A 17,961-nucleotide genomic window follows, 5' to 3' on the forward strand; every position below is an offset into this window, starting at 1 on the left:
TTTGTATTTTACTATTCTAACTTGCAGCAGTAAATTGAGACCCGAGCGAGTTTTTTTTTTAATTGTATTTTTGGGGGGAAATTGATCCGAGGACTTTGAAAAGTGGCCAGTTGCTTATCCCTGGCCTATTTACTTTACCAAGGAAAATAATATTTCATACTGAGTGGAGACCTAAAAACTATATGTGAAAGGAAACATTATTCCAACAAGTGTAGGACAACAGAACTAAGGACCATCAACACTAGAAATATGTTTTATACACAAATCTCAATAAAAAAAACAACACCAGCATTCTAGGTTTCCTTTTATTTACATAATAATACAAAAATACAGCTTCATGATCAAAGTAATACAATTCTGTGTTCAAGATATGAGTGTGGAGAGAAACAGCAGTAAGCTACATAGACAATAGGGAAATGGATTTAGCCAATATAAAGAACCCACAAAGAGATGGACTGTATTTAACTATCTTTGACAGCAAAAGAAAACTCTGAGAATGCTCACAATACTTCAAAAAGTATAGCAGGGTTAATTTCCCCTGGAATAAACTGGCTGGTCAGTATCCAACATGAGAAATATTACAGTTGATGTCATATACACTTGACAGATTCCTTATGTCTTTTCACAAAACATATTTTTTAACAGAAATTACATTCGTTTGCACTGATGGTGCAAGAAATGTCCAAATGTATTAAACAAATGTTACAGTGTTATTTTCATTGCAGCGCTTTACAGCTTGCTTAATTTATCTTCCAGACATGGACATTTTATAAATAATCTCTGATGCACATTAGCTAATAGGACTATCATAACATTGACACTACAGATGTAGGATCTTAATTTGAGCCAGTTTGCTACAGCAGAAACATAATCCTGCAGCAACAGGAAATGTGAGTTATTATGTGGATTATAATTAATGGCCATTTTTGTAGCGGTTGATCCATTTTTCGTAAGCGAAGATCAAGTCAAAGTGGAAATTACAAACTTCAGAAACCGTTTTAAACCTCAAATGCAGTACACGTTTAAAATTTCTCCTGATACAGGTTGGTCAAATTAAGATTCTACATCTGTAGTTCGGCACCATCTTTATTCTGTTGTGAGTGTGACGCAAAGACACTAATACTAAAATACTTTGGTTACAGCATCGGTACAACTACATCACGAGCTTCAGTGACTTTTCCCTTTTGCTGAGCAAATCTGTATGTACCTCAGCACAGAAAACCAACCAACCAACCAACCATACAGTATAACAACTTAAGAGTTGTACAAGTATGCTGCATCCTTGCACAGGAGGTTGGTGGCACCTTAATTGGGAAGGACAGGCTTGTGGTAATGGCTGGAGCGGAATTAGTGGAACGGTATTAAATGTGTTTGATGCCATTTCATTTGCTCCGTTCCAGCCATTATTATGAGCCGTCCTCCCCTCAGCAGCCTCCACTGCGTCCTCGGTCCCATTAAATGAACAGGTGCACTACACATAGAGAGATGCACAGGACGTGTGCATTTACAAATTGTAGCAGATAATTACAAGCAAAGAGAATAAAGGTGTTTTGCTCAACTCTAGGACAACATGACACAATATATAGCACTGTCCTATACAATAAAAACACAGAAAACTCAACAAAGTATATCCAAGTTTGTCTATACGTATGCTTAACTTGGGCAGGAGCTCACCGGAGCTGAGTACCGGCAACTCACATTTTCTACTGCTTGTGCTCCTGTTCTTCTTCTAGAATATTAGCTGAAAAGTATTGTGGAGCTCCTGCACATAAATATAAACAGTACCAGCATGTAAAATGAGTACCGGCACCTACTGTATTTCAGTCCAAGTCAAGCACTGCTGTACAATAGAGTAAACAATCATGTGGAAATACTACATACTACAGTAAAAAAATAACCCTTTTTAATACAATTGTACAGGAAAAAAAAACGTAACAATTTAACTGATGTAGCTAACATGTGCAAGAACACTTTCAAGAAATGAAGTGACTGATTCCCACTCAGTTGTGTATTTAATTTCCACTGATGTAAAAACCTAATCAATTCTCTTTCTCCTCAGGTGAAAAAAGCTCACTTTTGTGTGATTGCACCAGGCAATATAAAAACGGTTCTATATTTTTGTGACAAAAGTACAGACTACAAGTTGACGATGATATAGAAAGACATGGAACTTCCAGAGCCTGATGGTTTCTGCATCAGATGAGGCTGCATGTCAATCATCTGAAGTGGCTTCCTCTCCATCGTTACAGATCTAGTAATATTCTGTTATTAACACAGGCTAGTTGAAAGCAATATGGAGAACGCCTACATGGAATTCGTTTTCACAGGTCCAGCTTTCTAAAGTCAGCGACGACGTAGACAAGAGACAAGGAAAGGAAGCCACTTTACACTACTTACATGAACCCTATGATGCATGAACTGACTCAGTGAACGATAAGATCCCTGGAAGAGTCTTGGAAGTCATATAATGAATGAATGGCTATGAGACTGAAATCAACAAGAGTGATATCTGATCCAAGACAAAGTAACCCGGGATCATGTCAGTGATGGTGACCCTCATCCAATTCGTTCAGAGTTGAGCTGCCTCTTCTGCTGCCATCATTCAATGAAATGTTTCTGACAACAGAAGTTAATTGTTGCAACATGGCTGGTCATGTCCGTTTTCTGACCAATGCCACAAGTGGAATTATTTTCGGTAAATCACACAACATTAACTAGTCTGGGATGCGTTTCCCAAAAGCTTTGTAGCTAACGAGGTACTTTATTTCTCTCCACAACTATAGATCCAGACCACTTGTAGAACAGAAAAGTGCTTTATTCAATTAACTTTGCTTATTTAGACAGGCAGGCCAATTCTGATCTTTTTTTTCACTAATTGCTCTTTTTACCAATCAGATCAGCTCTGAAAAAGATGTGATGTGAAAAGATTTGATGTGATTGGTCAAAAGACCAATTAGTGGTAAAAATATCAGAATTAGGCTGCCTGTCTAAACGCAGGTATAGATTTTTAAACACATTTTTATGAAACTGTAGCTACTGTGATTTGTTAAGAGAAATTCAGAGCCACCCCACTGGGCACAGAAGTCAGTTCAACGTCTAGTTCTGATTTACATTAGGTTGAGTTGTCAACTAACGTGAATTCAATGTGAAATCAACAACAAATGTCACCATTTCATTGGATTTAGCTTAAAGGTTGGATGAAAAAAATACGAAATGCCCTTACGTTGATGACTTTTTTCAAATACAATCAGTTTTCCACATTGATTCAACATCATCACATAGATTTTGGTGGGTTGAAATGACGTGGAAACAACGTTGATTCAACCAGTTCGTGCCCAGTGGGACATAAGCCAAGAAGCTTTCATGAAACTCACCCTTGGCCTGATCAGTTCTCCTTGAGCCCTTCCCTTTAAATGAGACAGATCTGACCAATTAACTTGGCTTGAGTCCTGTTTCATCTTGACTGTTGGGCAGTGACAAGGGAGCACCATAACTGTGTAAGTATCCAGCACTTTTCTCTCAGTCTGTAAAAAAAACTGAAAACCCCACAGCACACATGGTCGCTCTCAGAAGTCAGAGTCAGCATCCATAAGCTCCGCCTCCATCAGGTTGGTTCTAGAGTGGATCTGCCCCCACTCCGCCCTCCTTTGACCCCCCTGCGACCTCCCCACGTGGTCTGTCCTCCCAGACACCCCTGCCATAGGCGCCACCTCCCCGGAGTAGTGGAACGCTCCATTGGGCTGCCAGAAGGAGGGGGGTGGTTGTTGGGGGCGGCAGCGAGGCCCCAGGCCGAGGTCCTCTGGCAGGTCACTGAGGGAGAGGGGGTTGAGGTCAGGGTACCTGCTCCTCTGGCTAGAGGAGGCCCCCAGGGCTCCTCCGTACCTCTCTTGGTCAGGCAGCGGATGAGAGGGCCTAAACTCAGGGTAAGAGCCTGGAAGGACGTCCTCAGCCTCCTCCTGGTGCTGCCTCAGATTGGCCACCAGGCTCCTGTGGCCGGGCAGCTTGGGTAGCCGTGGCACCGAGCTGGTGCCAAACTCTCGCCGACGGTAGCCCTGGTGTTCGGCCAGCTCCTCCAGAGGACGTGCCTCCTTCTTCCTCTTCTTCCTCTTCTTCTTCCTCTTCATCATCATCTCAGGGGAGATCTCCGCCTCCACCATCCACAGCTTGTTCCTCTCTTCTGGGGGTGGAACTGGGTGAAAGAGCAGGGTGAGATTCAGACTCATAGTGGTAACATGGTAGCAAGATTAAATCAGACTGGTGGCTGAACTGACAATTCTGTAGCCTGGTTATATAATACTGAATACCGCCATTGTGAGTGCAGCATTCAGTCTGGCTTAAGCAGGCTAGTAACATAGGCCCTGTTTGAATCTGTACATGACTGGATAAGTGAAAGAAAAGGCCTTATACCATTGCTTTAACCAATTCAACTGTCTACGATCTGTTATCGTTTCAAGACAGAATGCAATGAACTCAAGGAAGAGTACAGATGTCAGACAATGTCAATAAGCAGGTGGCAGCTCTCACCAGGTGTCCCTGTAGGGGTGACAGAGATGTCCTGCGGCAGAATGGCGCCCCTCCTGGCCACCATCTTGGTCACATGCTGGGCCCAGGCTGAAGACATCTCGTTGGATGGCTCCCCGTTCAGGTCAAAGTTGATGCCAGCTACAAATGAGAAAGAAGACAAGACAGCTCAACCATTACTATCCATTATACAGTAGAAGAGCTCAACCATTACTATCCATTATACAGTAGAAGAGCTCAACCATTACAATCCATTATACAGTAGAAGAGCTCAACCATTACTATTCATTATACAGTAGAGCTCAACCATTACTATCCATTATACAGTAGAAGGGCTCAACCATTACTATCCATTACACAGTAGAGCTCAACCATTACTATCCATTATACAGTAGAAGGGCTCAACCATTACTATCCATTATACAGTAGAAGAGCTCAACCATTACTATCCATTATACAGTAGAAGAGCTCAACCATTGCTATCCATTATACAGTAGAAGAGCTCAACCATTACTATCCATTATACAGTAGAAGAGCTCAACCATTACTATCTATTATACAGTAGAAGAGCTCAACCATTACCAGCCATTATACAGTAGAAGAGCTCAACCATTACTATCCTTTATACAGTAGAAGAGCTCAACCATTACTATCCATTATACAGTAGAAGAGCTCAACCATTACTATCCATTATACAGTAGAAGTGCTCAACCATTACTATCCATTATACAGTAGAAGAGCTCAACCATTACTATCCATTATACAGTAGAGCTCAACCATTACTATCCATTATATAGTAGAAGAGCTCCACCATTACTATCCATTATATAGTAGAAGAGCTCCACCATTACTATCCATTATACAGTAGAAGAGCTCAACCATTACTATCCATTATATAGTAGAAGAGCTCAACCATTACTATCCATTATACAGTAGAAGAGCTCAACCATTACTATCCATTATACAGTAGAAGAGCTCAACCATTACTATCCATTATACAGTAGAAGAGCTCAACCATTACTATCCATTATACAGTAGAAGAGCTCCACCATTACTATCCATTATTTAGTAGAAGAGCTCCACCATTACTATCCATTATACAGTAGAAGAGCTCCACCATTACTATCCATTCAGTAAAAACCCCAAAGAGGTTATTTATATAGTAGAAGGCTCCCTGGAGTCCCCTGCAGTGTTCCAATAACTAACAGTTCATACAGTCCCTCCAACATAAGCAAGCATGCTGGCCACAGCCGCCTCAGTGCTTACATTATCTGATGACTCAGTCATTCACTGCTAGTGTCAGACAGACTTCTCAATGACATTCACTGCTAGTGTCAGACAGACTTCTCAATGACATTCACTGCTTGTGTCAGACAGACTTCTCAATGACATTCACTGCTAGTGTCAGACAGACTTCTCAATGACATTCACTGCTAGTGTCAGACAGACTTCTCAATGACATTCACTTCCAGTGTCAGACAGACTTCTCAATGACATTCACTTCTAGTGTCAGACAGACTTCTCAATGACATTCACTGCTTGTGTCAGACAGACTTCTCAATAACATTCACTGCTAGTGTCAGACAGACTTCTCAATGACATTCACTGCTAGTGTCAGACAGACTTCTCAATGACATTCACTTGACATTCACTTCAATTGGAGACTTACCTACTGGCCCATCATGGGAGACAGTGTGCATGCTGAAGGACAGCTCCTTCTCCAGGTCTTTGGGGACTTACCTACTGGCCCATCATGGGAGACAGTGTGCATGCTGAAGGACAGCTCCTTCTCCAGGTCTTTGGGGACTTACCTACTGGCCCGTCATGAGAGACAGTGTGCATGCTGAAGGACAGCTCCTTCTCCAGGTCTTTGGAGACTTACCTACTGGCCCATCATGGGAGACAGTGTGCATGCTGAAGGACAGCTCCTTCTCCAGGTCTTTGGGGACTTACCTACTGGCCCATCATGGGAGACAGTGTGCATGCTGAAGGACAGCTCCTTCTCCAGGTCTTTGGGGACTTACCTACTGGCCCATCATGGGAGACAGTGTGCATGCTGAAGGACAGCTCCTTCTCCAGGTCTTTGGGGACTTACCTACTGGCCCGTCATGAGAGACAGTGTGCATGCTGAAGGACAGCTCCTTCTCCAGGTCTTTGGAGACTTACCTACTGGCCCATCATGGGAGACAGTGTGCATGCTGAAGGACAGCTCCTTCTCCAGGTCTTTGGAGACTTACCTACTGGCCCATCATGGGAGACCGTGTGCATGCTGAAGGACAGCTCCTTCTCTGGGTCTTTGTGGAGCTCCTTGCGCTTGGAGAAGGCCTTGGCTATCATCTTGCTCTTCTTTATCCTCTTGGGCTCATCGTCGCTACGGCCGATAACCCTATGACAGGAACAACAGGTAGATAAATGACAATGTGACAGACAATGTTGACGTATCCCTTGACGTGGCAAAAGCTGAAATCCGTACTTGGTGAAACTACCACGTCCGTTTGAGATACTACAACAACCAAAAGTTCCATCAAACAACGAACACTATTTTTTCGCTCAGACATCATTGCAGGTGCGATAGAACAGCATAGTATGTACTGAAGAAAACAAAATGTCTGTGATGCTGGTACTCCTCTCCTCCGTTTCATCAACAAAACAAAAATAATAACAAATGCGCCGGGGGCGAACAGTGGCGCTCTTTCACCTTATGCGGATTTAAATTTTAATACACAGATAATGCTGTGTGAAAGCCTCAGAGAGATAATACAATGTGTAACTCCATACTTGGAATATTGTTGTTAAAGTTCATGTACTATTTTCTTGTAGCCTATTTTCTTACCTTTTATCTACAAGACAACAACTTTTTGCTGCAAAGGGACTGCCGCCCAGTCTAATTTTCTGTGTGTGTTTTAAAGGAAATGGCTGCTTACTTGCACCAGGTGCGTTTCCAGATGAGGATAGTGGCCTTGGTCCACACCCAGGTGCTCATGGCGATGCCCGTGCCGAACATGGAGAACAGATTAATCTTTTCCACCAGTAGACTGGGACGGTTCTTGATAGTACATTCTGGGATCGGCTTGTTGGTCTGATGAGCGATCGTCACATTGGCCTCACACCTGTTCAAAACCAGCGCAGCGTTCATCAATCAATCCTCAGAGCTCTTTTTACACAGGCAGTTGCATTTGCTGTACTCGACATACCCACACCCACTGTAAAGCCATATAAATGGGGCATATTCACATACTGAGCTGTTGACATGAACCAGTTGTTTACTTGTTGAGACAAGAATAAAAAATGTACATTTGAGGTGAAATTCATACCAGTCCACTCAAAGTCAACAGAGTGGAGAAATACGGCTGCATTCACAGCACAACAAACCGGTAGGGCTGTGGTTACCACCAGTCTCAACAGCATAATCTGCTGGGAATCTCCCACTACAACATACAACTGAGGCCATGTTCCAATACTCTTAAATATCCCACTACACCATACAACTGGGGCCATGTTCCAATACGCTTAAATCTCCCACTACACCATACAACTGGGGCCATGTTCCAATACTCTTAAATCTCCCACTACACCATACAACTGGGGCCATGTACCAATACTATTCAATTTCCCACTACACCATACAACTGGGGCCATGTACCAATACTATTAAATCTCCTACTACATCATACAACTGGGGCCATGTTCCAATACTCTTAAATGCATATTTCTTTCCTCCCTTGAAGTAATCCCTCGTCTGTCATATTGGATTGATGTAAGGAAACTTTCCAAGGCAAAGCTTTTCCCAATTATGTTATGTCCTATATTGGTGATTACTCCCATGTTCTGAGAAAATAAGGATTTTTTTTTTTTTGTATTCCAAAAGGGCCCAGAAGTCCTTAGGTCCTCAACACCTGTTTTGAAGTTGCAGTGTTGAATATAGTTCCGGGTTACTGTAGGCTACATGAGGAGAAAAGGAACTCACAACACATATTCTCTGAAGCTCTTCTCCCACTCAGCCTGGTTGAAGAAGTCGTAGAAGTGGCAGCCAAACGTGATTAAGACAAAGCCAAACGCCAGGAACCCAAATATACCTGATGAAGAGGAATTACACAAATGATTAGGGATATTTGAAATTCCAGAAACCTCCGGAGTCAGGACACAATATACTTTATGAAGATAAAAAGTGTTATATAACATATATCGTGCAACAGAATCTACAGTCAATCTATGATGAGGCAATTTAAGTGGCTTTATCAAAGGTTTATTCTAGCATGCTACTGTAGCATTTCTGGAGGGGGGGGGGGGGGGGGGCAGTGCTAGGACTAACTAGGATTGCCTGACCCAAAGACAGTGGGTCTAACCACTGCTCCAAGAAAGCTAGCTCCCTTGGGGAAGCGGTTATCTGTCTTTTCAACACTAGCTAGGTTTGTTACACTGTTATGCCAGTGGTTTGGCTCTGGATATCTGGTGATTTACAGCTAAGGGGTCATACCAAGTCTTAGCATTGTTTCGTTGATTTTGCTCGCTGCCTTCTCACTCAGAAGACCCGGGTGGTTACTCTTGATGGAGAACAACGTCATGACTCCTGCAGAAACAAACAGAGGAAATCACTTTGGGAACGTCTGTTTATTTGGTAGCGTTTAAATTCTGAAATATGAAAATGTCTCGTTTTTGGGTTTGAGAGAAGTCACCTCGTATGAGGAAATAGCCACCAATGACAAGCACAACTCCAATGGGAGCCAACACAAAGCCAGCACGGTAGTGGTAGTTCTTATAGCCCACGAAACAGATCCCACTGACAGAGTCTCCGTCCACCTATGTCAAACAACAGAGACCAGAAACACATACATGTGTTTGAATGGCATAACGGCATAAAAGATCAATCATTTGGAAAACAAGAAATTCTGAGTCATTGTCTTTCCATCATGAAAAGGGAATAAATAAACGTGTCTCTAAACTGTAGACACTGTTTGGGATTACCCTATTGCAAAATAACCCAGTAACACTTAACTTAAAGCCTGCTGGTATAAAGAATTAAGATTCAGTTACAGCGCATTGTGAGACTTGTCATAAGCATGTATAATGTGTTATTATCATAAGTATTATAAATCGCAAATCACAGAAATGACTATTTTCAAAGGCTAAAACTAATGGTAGGTGTTCCATACCTCAGCGGTGGCTAGAATAGCCACAGTGAGGATGAAGGGGACGGACCATGTGACCATGTGGAAGTATGAGGTCTTGCCCGACAGGGGCTGGTGGGTGGTGCCCAGGGCCTTGAAGGACGTGTGCCAGGCGTAGGTCAGCATGACGAACCAGATCACCCCAGACATCAGGGAGTAGTAGACGAGGCTGAAGATGATGACACACGACAGAGTCTCGGTAGACCTGGATGGAGAGAGAGAGAGAGAGAGAGAGAGAGAGAGAGAAGGAAGTTAATGACTCAATTATTTTTAAGTGTACACTGCCATTGCATTGACTGTATGTGTGTTATTAATTGTCTGAAAATGTAAATCAATCAGCCAACCAATCAACCAATCAAGTTTGAGAAACAAAGCGAACTTGTGAAAACGAACCTCCTGACTCTGTACTAGCTAAATACAAGACCTACAAACCTCACCAGAAGATTCTAGAAATACTCCTTCAAATTGTATTTTCACATCTTATCTCATAATTGTCCCACTTTCTTTCAACCCCTTCAATGTGTGTGTCTCAGGGGGTTGGGTCGTAAGCAAAAACCACAATTGATTGACAATAAAATATTAAGTGTTCTTCTTCTTCACTTACGAGGGCTCCCCTAAACGCATGGTGTTGTCACTCTTACACACGATCTCTTTGCGAGCTCCATCCATGAACTGAGCCAGCCAGCCGATACTGCCCATGAAGAAACAGGTATTGATGTAGAAGAGGATGACGGCAGGGTAACGGTTTGAATTCTTCCAGTCCGCCAGAAAGGTGGCCTGTGAAAGGAGAGGGAGGAAAGAGAGAGAAAATATGAATAGAAATGGAAAACACTTTTTGCTGTCCTTAAAAAGGCCAACTCACTGAAACACATAGTACTCCACAAATTACTAACAATATCAGATAATAAAAAGCATTGTTTTGACAACTTCTGTGAAAAGCAGTATGAACCCATTATCTGAACAAGAATGGTATGTGTTACAATACCAGTATCTTCATTTTATTTGTAACCTCAAACTTAAAAGATAAAAGTCAAGTCAAAAAAGCGGTTGCTTGGAATTATGGGTAATGTTGTCCACAACACTGCTGTGTGAAGCTCACCAGAGTGAAAAAGGTGCAGAGCAGGGTGACGGTGCCGAACACAGCGATGTAGGCGTGCATGTCCGAGTGCTCCTCGTCGGTGAACAGAGGGTTGTTGCACTGGATGCCGCAGCCCTCCACATCTTTGTACCAGCTGGCCTGAACGTCTGTCTTCACCAGGGGGGCTTCGCACTGTCCCGACGTGTTGAACTTCAGCTTCTGCACCTCGTTCTGTCTCACCATGGACGGAAGGCACAGTGAGCTCATAATGTCACTCTGTTTGGTCTATTTTCATATGAGGCATACGCCTCAATATTATATAGTATTTTATAAACTGGGTGGTTCGAGCCCTGAATGCTGATTGGCTGACAGCTGTGGTATATCAGACCGTATACCACGCGTACGACAAAACATTTATTTTAACTGCTCTAATTACGTTGGGTAATCAGTTTATAATAACAATAAGGCACCTCAGGGGTAACAAAATGTGGAAAAAGTCAAGAGGTCAGAATATTTTCTGAATGCACTGTATATAATATATTATAGTATTATATAGTATAATATCGACAGCCATTTTAGACTGAAAAACAATGACACTAGCCTGTTGACTAGATGGGTGGCTCCATGGAGGGGCCACCCACTGGGCACAGACTTCAATCCAACGTCTACTCCACGTTGGTTCAATGTCATTCCATTGAAATGACGTGGAAACAACGTTGATTCAACCAGTGTGTGCCCAGTGGGTTGACAGTGCTGAAGCCCCCTCAATAATTGGCCTAGCACCCCATCTGGACACATGCATAGTGAGAGCATCTACCATACCGTGCAGCCCATGGGGTACTTGTCCGTCTCCTCACACTTGAGGAAGTTGGGCCAGCCCCTCTCCTGGTCCACGATGCTGCAGGGGCGACGTGTAGCCTGGCACAGATGCTGGCTGGGAAGCTCCACCTGCCCGTTGTCACACTTGGGCATGTAGACTGCACACAGCAGGGGCTGGATGACCGCCCAGCAGCGAGGGGCGTTCCTCAGACCTGCATGGGTGAGAAGGGAGGTGAGGGACAATAATGTAGCTTGGGTTGACTTCAGTAGACACCAAACGGATGAGAACGCTCCAAAACTGAGAGAAATTGCCAGGTAGGTACCATAAGAAACGCTCATTTTTGTTTTTCTGTTGTGAAACGTTTTGCTACGGTGTGCCCTAACGAACACGAACCTGGTGCTCCAGCCTGTTTGTGCCTTATCAAACTCCTCTCTGGGTTTGTTTGTTCATTGTCATACCAAATATCTAAGTATGGTATGATATGACAACTATAGTAGTGTTGGCTACAGCATATAGAGTATGAGACCAGTCTGGATATTAAATAATGCACATTCATCACTTCAGTGTGGTGAGGATGATGATGGTGATCACTAGGGCCAGGAGATAAATAGGACCTGGATGTTGATGATGGTAATCACTAGGGTCAGGAGATAAATAGGACCTGGATGTTGATGATGGTGATCACTAGGGTCAGGAGATAAATAGGACCTGGATGTTGATGATGGTGATCACTAGGGTCAGGAGATAAATAGGACCTGGATGTTGATGATGGTGATCACTAGGGTCAGGAGATAAATAGGACCTGGATGTTGATGATGGTGATCACTAGGGTCAGGAGATAATTAGGACCTGGATGTTGATGATGGTGATCACTAGGGTCAGGAGATAAATAGGACCTGGATGTTGATGATGGTGATCACTAGGGTCAGGAGATAAATAGGACCTGGATGTTGATGATGGTAATCACTAGGGTCAGGAGATAAATAGGACCTGGATGTTGATGATGGTGATCACTAGGGTCAGGAGATAAATAGGACCTGGATGTTGATGATGGTGATCACTAGGGCCAGGAGATAAATAGGACCTGGATGTTGATGATGGTGATCACTAGGGTCAGGAGATAAATAGGACCTGGATGTTGATGATGGTGATCACTAGGGTCAGGAGATAAATAGAACCTGGATGTTGATGATGGTGATCACTAGGGTCAGGAGATAAATAGAACCTGGATGTTGATGATGGTGATCACTAGGGTCAGGAGATAAATAGGACCTGGATGTTGATGATGGTAATCACTAGGGTCAGGAGATAAATAGGACCTGGATGTTGATGATGGTGATCACTAGGGTCAGGAGATAAATAGAACCTGGATGTTGATGATGGTGATCACTAGGGTCAGGAGATAAATAGGACCTGGATGTTGATGATGGTGATCATTAGGGTCAGGAGATAAATAGGACCTGGATGTTGATGATGGTGATCACTAGGGTCAGGAGATAAATAGGACCTGGATGTTGATGATGGTAATCACTAGGGTCAGGAGATAAATAGGACCTGGATGTTGATGATGGTGATCACTAGGGCCAGGAGATAAATAGGACCTGGATGTTGATGATGGTGATCACTAGGGTCAGGAGATAAATAGGACCTGGATGTTGATGATGGTGATCACTAGGGTCAGGAGATAAATAGGACCTGGATGTTGATGATGGTAATCACTAGGGTCAGGAGATAAATAGGACCTGGATGTTGATGATGGTGATCACTAGGGTCAGGAGATAAATAGGACCTGGATGTTGATGATGGTGATCACTAGGGTCAGGAGATAAATAGGACCTGGATGTTGATGATGGTGATCACTAGGGTCAGGAGATAAATAGGACCTGGATGTTGATGATCACTAGGGTCAGGAGATAAATAGGACCTGGATGTTGATGATGGTGATCACTAGGGTCAGGAGATAAATAGGACCTGGATGTTGATGATGGTAATCACTAGGGTCAGGAGATAAATAGGACCTGGATGTTGATGATGGTGATCACTAGGGCCAGGAGATAAATAGGACCTGGATGTTGATGATGGTGATCACTAGGGTCAGGAGATAAATAGGACCTGGATGTTGATGATGGTGATCACTAGGGTCAGGAGATAAATAGGACCTGGATGTTGATGATGGTGATCACTAGGGTCAGGAGATAAATAGGACCTGGATGTTGATGATGGTGATCACTAGGGTCAGGAGATAAATAGGACCTGGATGTTGATGATCACTAGGGTCAGGAGATAAATAGGACCTGGATGTTGATGATGGTGATCACTAGGGTCAGGAGATAAATAGGACCTGGATGTTGATGATGGTGATCACTAGGGTCAGGAGATAATTAGGACCTGGATGTTGATGATGGTGATCACTAGGGTCAGGAGATAAATAGGACCTGGATGTTGATGATGGTGATCACTAGGGTCAGGAGATAAATAGGACCTGGATGTTGATGATGGTGATCACTAGGGCCAGGAGATAATTAGGACCTGGATGTTGATGATGGTGATCACTAGGGTCAGGAGATAAATAGGACCTGGATGTTGATGATGGTGATCACTAGGGTCAGGAGATAAATAGGACCTGGATGTTGATGATGGTAATCACTAGGGTCAGGAGATAAATAGGACCTGGATGTTGATGGTCACTAGGGCCAGGAGATAATTAGGACCTGGATGTTGATGGTCACTAGGGTCAGGAGATAAATAGGACCTGGATGTTGATGATGGTGATCACTAGGGTCAGGAGATAAATAGGACCTGGATGTTGATGATGGTAATCACTAGGGTCAGGAGATAAATAGGACCTGGATGTTGATGGTCACTAGGGTCAGGAGGTAAATAGGACCTGGATGTTGATGGTCACTAGGGCCAGGAGATAATTAGGACCTGGATGTTAACCCTGACTGGGATTGGTAGCTGGGTCCAGTGCCTATCAACTCAACACCTCAGCTGTTACGCCAAGAGCTCCAAACCTCTTGATGAGGCAGCTAGCGTTACAATATCATGCACTTGGAAGGTCACTAGTTGTGTGGTCTGTTGTTTTTCCCATGGTGGGGGTGGGGAGTGGGGAGGGAACCACTCTACAGATCAGCTGAGGATTAGTGGAAGGAACCGCAGGTTGATGGCTCACTAATGACTGTTTATGCATGTGCAGGAATATAATTTTCCTTTCTTTATTTGCTCTTAACCCCAATTTCCTGTACAAGTCCTATTCCCATGTATTTGGTAATTACAAAAACTATCCATTTGGAGGGGCCCTCAACATTTCATGACCTAGTTAACAGGCTATACTATACCAATTAACCTACTGACCTCGCATGTGACTATAACCAAATCTACCTTAATGTTTAATAGCACAATGTAATACATCTTATTACATAAATATTATATAGTGATACTGTTTTTACTTATAATAGAATATTCTGTTTATGTCAAAACGCAAGGTTAAGACTAAATAATCACAAGCGAAAGTTCAATGAATAATCACTAGTGAAAATTCAACGTATAAAATACATTGATTTTATTTTACGTTTCCTTTTGCAAATGACAATATGACCATCTAGATTGCATCTGATGCTAATAGAGGGAGTGGGGTCTGCACTTAATAACACAACACAAATGTATAATACGTTTATCAATTTATTTCATTTCAATTACAGTAAATGAACAACATGCCCCCTTTGTACCTATGCGTATTAACCAAATACAGGCTTACCAGACCACATGGCCAACTTCTCAAATGCTTCGTCTTGGGTACTTGAGTCTTCAGCCAAGACAAGAGACGTGTGCGTGTACGGTAGTGGTGACCCAAGACATGTATTATATTTAAGCACTTCACATGTTGTAGTTTTCTTGCAGAAATCATTGAAAATTGTTTCGTTTCTCTGGACCGTTACCGCATGAGTAACCAGAAAGGAGGCAGCCCAAACGCAAAGCATCCCGAACCCACCAACAATGGAACTCCAGCCATGGGAAGACATCTTGGAGATTTAACGGGGCAACTTTGTTTCCAGGGGAAAAAATGATACTTTGTATTCCAGTAATCTAAAAAGTAACCGTTAATAAAAATAGCACGAAGAGCTCTTGTTCATTTGATGCCGAATGTAACATTATGATACAATGAAACGAAACGTTTTACCAGTTTTCACGCAGTCCCGAACTTTTTCATTTAGCATTTGTCGTATAATCCTTGATTTATCACTGGAATTCCCTACACACAATCCGATCGCCACCAAAAAACGAAAAGAAGCATGCATGATATTCAATTAAAATCAAGTGGAACTATTCCTTCCGCTGTTTTTGTTGGATATGCCTATTAAAAAGAAATCAAAGTAACAGATTCACCCTCCCCCACAACTTGCCATGAAAAGTCTGAAACTGTAACATGATCTCTAGTCTACGCGGTCCATCCCCCTCGCGCTCCCACTTTCCCCTCTTTTGCTGAAAAAACTATTTTAATTTCATCTATGTAGACTATCCCAAAAAATGGCAGCTTTGGGGGATTCCTATAGAATTCTGATGTGTCTGATAGAGTTTGGACTTTGTTTTTCTCGCTTGCAGTCGTGTCTGCTATTTTGTTCTGCCTCTGGTATGCACATGGTGGGGGAGAGCCAAAGTAACAAACCCCTCTCATCCCATCCCCCTCTCCATGGGTAAGACTATGCCTTATAGGAATACCAAAACAATCTCTCTCCTGCCAGGACAGACGGCAGTAGAAAAGCCACCTGTGTACCTTTATTTCGTATGCTTGTTTGTTTAATCGTCCGTTCATTTAGAGCCTTTATTTCTGACATAACACATTCGTCAAATCAATCACAATCAAATGTTATTGTCACATGCTTCGTAAACAGGTGTAGACTAACAGTGAAACGCTGACTTATGGGCCCTTACCAACAATACAGAATACAATAAATAAATAAACAAAACAAGTAATAATAACAATAACATTTAAAATATAGTAACACAAGGAATAAATACATAATGAGCAATGATAGCGTGGCTATATAACTGGAGTACCAGTATGATGCTCACTTTGCTCATTTCCAAAAACAAGTATTTGAAAGATCTCCAAAGACGTACCTCCTACATTTGCACTTGTTGCTATTAACAATGAATAGATTTGCAATCATAGACTGATCAGTTATGTTAGTGTGAACAAGCATTTCAGTAGTCTCTTCAATAGTGCTTCAAATCTGTGAATAAACTAGAGCCTCACTTTGCCATACAATCTGAATGTTAGTGATTATGCGAGCACGGTAGGCTCTATTTCTTTGTCAGCCCACTCCAAAGACTGTTCATTCACCGCCACAAAAATGGTAACTGCAAGTTTATCCGCCAGTGGCATGCCAGTAGCCACTCAGGGAAAGTTTGTTGTCGTGGACATAAACAAGTAAATGATCCACTCCTTAGGCTACTTTGATTCTAAAAGATGAGACAAGATTGTCATTTTCTCTGCTTAAATTGCACAGTTTCTAAATGAGAATGCAGCCTACTGTATGGGTGTTGGTTGGGGAATGGGATGGCCTGGTGGAATTATAAAAAATGAACAACTTCATGGCATTTTGGATGGTTAAAAAAAGTTTGTCTTGTTTATTTCCTTCCAGTCCATATTAAATCCGTTTCCTAGGAGACCCTCATAATGGAAATGTGGATACTCTCTCCCAGTTAAGGTAGCACTGCTCTTCACCCGAATGAGACCTCAAACTGACCGAGAAAGGTTTCAGAGATTGATTATAAGTTAACTGTAAATGAAGCCATAAGTGACTGACATTGGTCAGATTTAAGTATCTGTCTTTATCAACCAATGGGACAGCCACACTGTAGATTTAATGAATGTTTCATCATTCACATAGAACACCATAGTCTCAAACAATCCTCTTCATGCTTGTGATGTGATCAAAGCCTCTCTCTAACCTGACCATTATAGGGCAGTGCATTAGATGTAATGCTTCAACAGCCTACCTCCTGCTGGTTGAAATGACAATGGATGTTTTGTTTTTGGCCTGTGCTGTATGAATGAGGGGAGCTCCATGTTCCCCCATCGTTCTCTCTGAGTGAAGCATTGGGCCTCCTTAAAACCCACAGCAACATGGCTGTCTGAGAATGAGTCTGGGAGAGACCAGGACCACACACAGAGCACGTGGGCCCCTCACTGGAGCGCCCGGCCAAATCTCTCTCGCTTTCTCTGCGCACACACCCACACACCAGAAGAGAGAGACAGACTCATCTACAGGTCAGTTATTACACCAGAGAGAAAAGTGCCAATGTGACTTGTCATTTCATAATGGTCTGTGTAACAGAATGTCCCCTGGAATACATATTAGTAGTAGGGA

The 17,961-nt window shown here is 42.7% G+C and overlaps 1 protein-coding gene across 1 annotated transcript; it reads right to left on the reverse strand.

The window, feature by feature from the left end:
• Positions 1-291: 291 nt before the first annotated feature.
• On the reverse strand, positions 292-16,234 carry LOC106609776 (smoothened homolog). The gene is made up of 12 exons (XM_045722295.1): positions 15,345-16,234; positions 11,590-11,798; positions 10,789-10,998; positions 10,294-10,466; positions 9,675-9,894; positions 9,198-9,321; positions 8,999-9,091; positions 8,489-8,597; positions 7,446-7,631; positions 6,759-6,907; positions 4,525-4,662; positions 292-4,189 (listed from the first exon to the last, which is right to left on the reverse strand). The coding sequence occupies exons 1-12, from the start codon at positions 15,607-15,609 to the stop codon at positions 3,567-3,569; spliced, it is 2,499 nt and encodes an 832-aa protein (XP_045578251.1). The 5' UTR covers positions 15,610-16,234; the 3' UTR covers positions 292-3,566.
• Positions 16,235-17,961: the final 1,727 nt, after the last annotated feature.

The sequence above is a fragment of the Salmo salar genome, chromosome ssa07, assembly GCF_905237065.1.
Source record: "Salmo salar chromosome ssa07, Ssal_v3.1, whole genome shotgun sequence".
NCBI classification, from domain to species: domain Eukaryota; kingdom Metazoa; phylum Chordata; class Actinopteri; order Salmoniformes; family Salmonidae; genus Salmo; species Salmo salar.

Excerpts from the sequence above, each read along its gene's own strand:
- LOC106609776 (XM_045722295.1), bottom strand. The coding sequence starts at position 15,609 with ATGTCTTCCCATGGCTGGAGTTCCATTGTTGGTGGGTTCGGGATGCTT. Across the intron at positions 11,799-15,344 it reads GAAGTTGGCCATGTGGTCTG|GTCTGAGGAACGCCCCTCGC; the intron begins GTAAGCCTGTAT and ends TCACCCATGCAG. Across the intron at positions 4,663-6,758 it reads CTCCCATGATGGGCCAGTAG|CTGGCATCAACTTTGACCTG; the intron begins GTAAGTCTCCAA and ends TCTCATTTGTAG.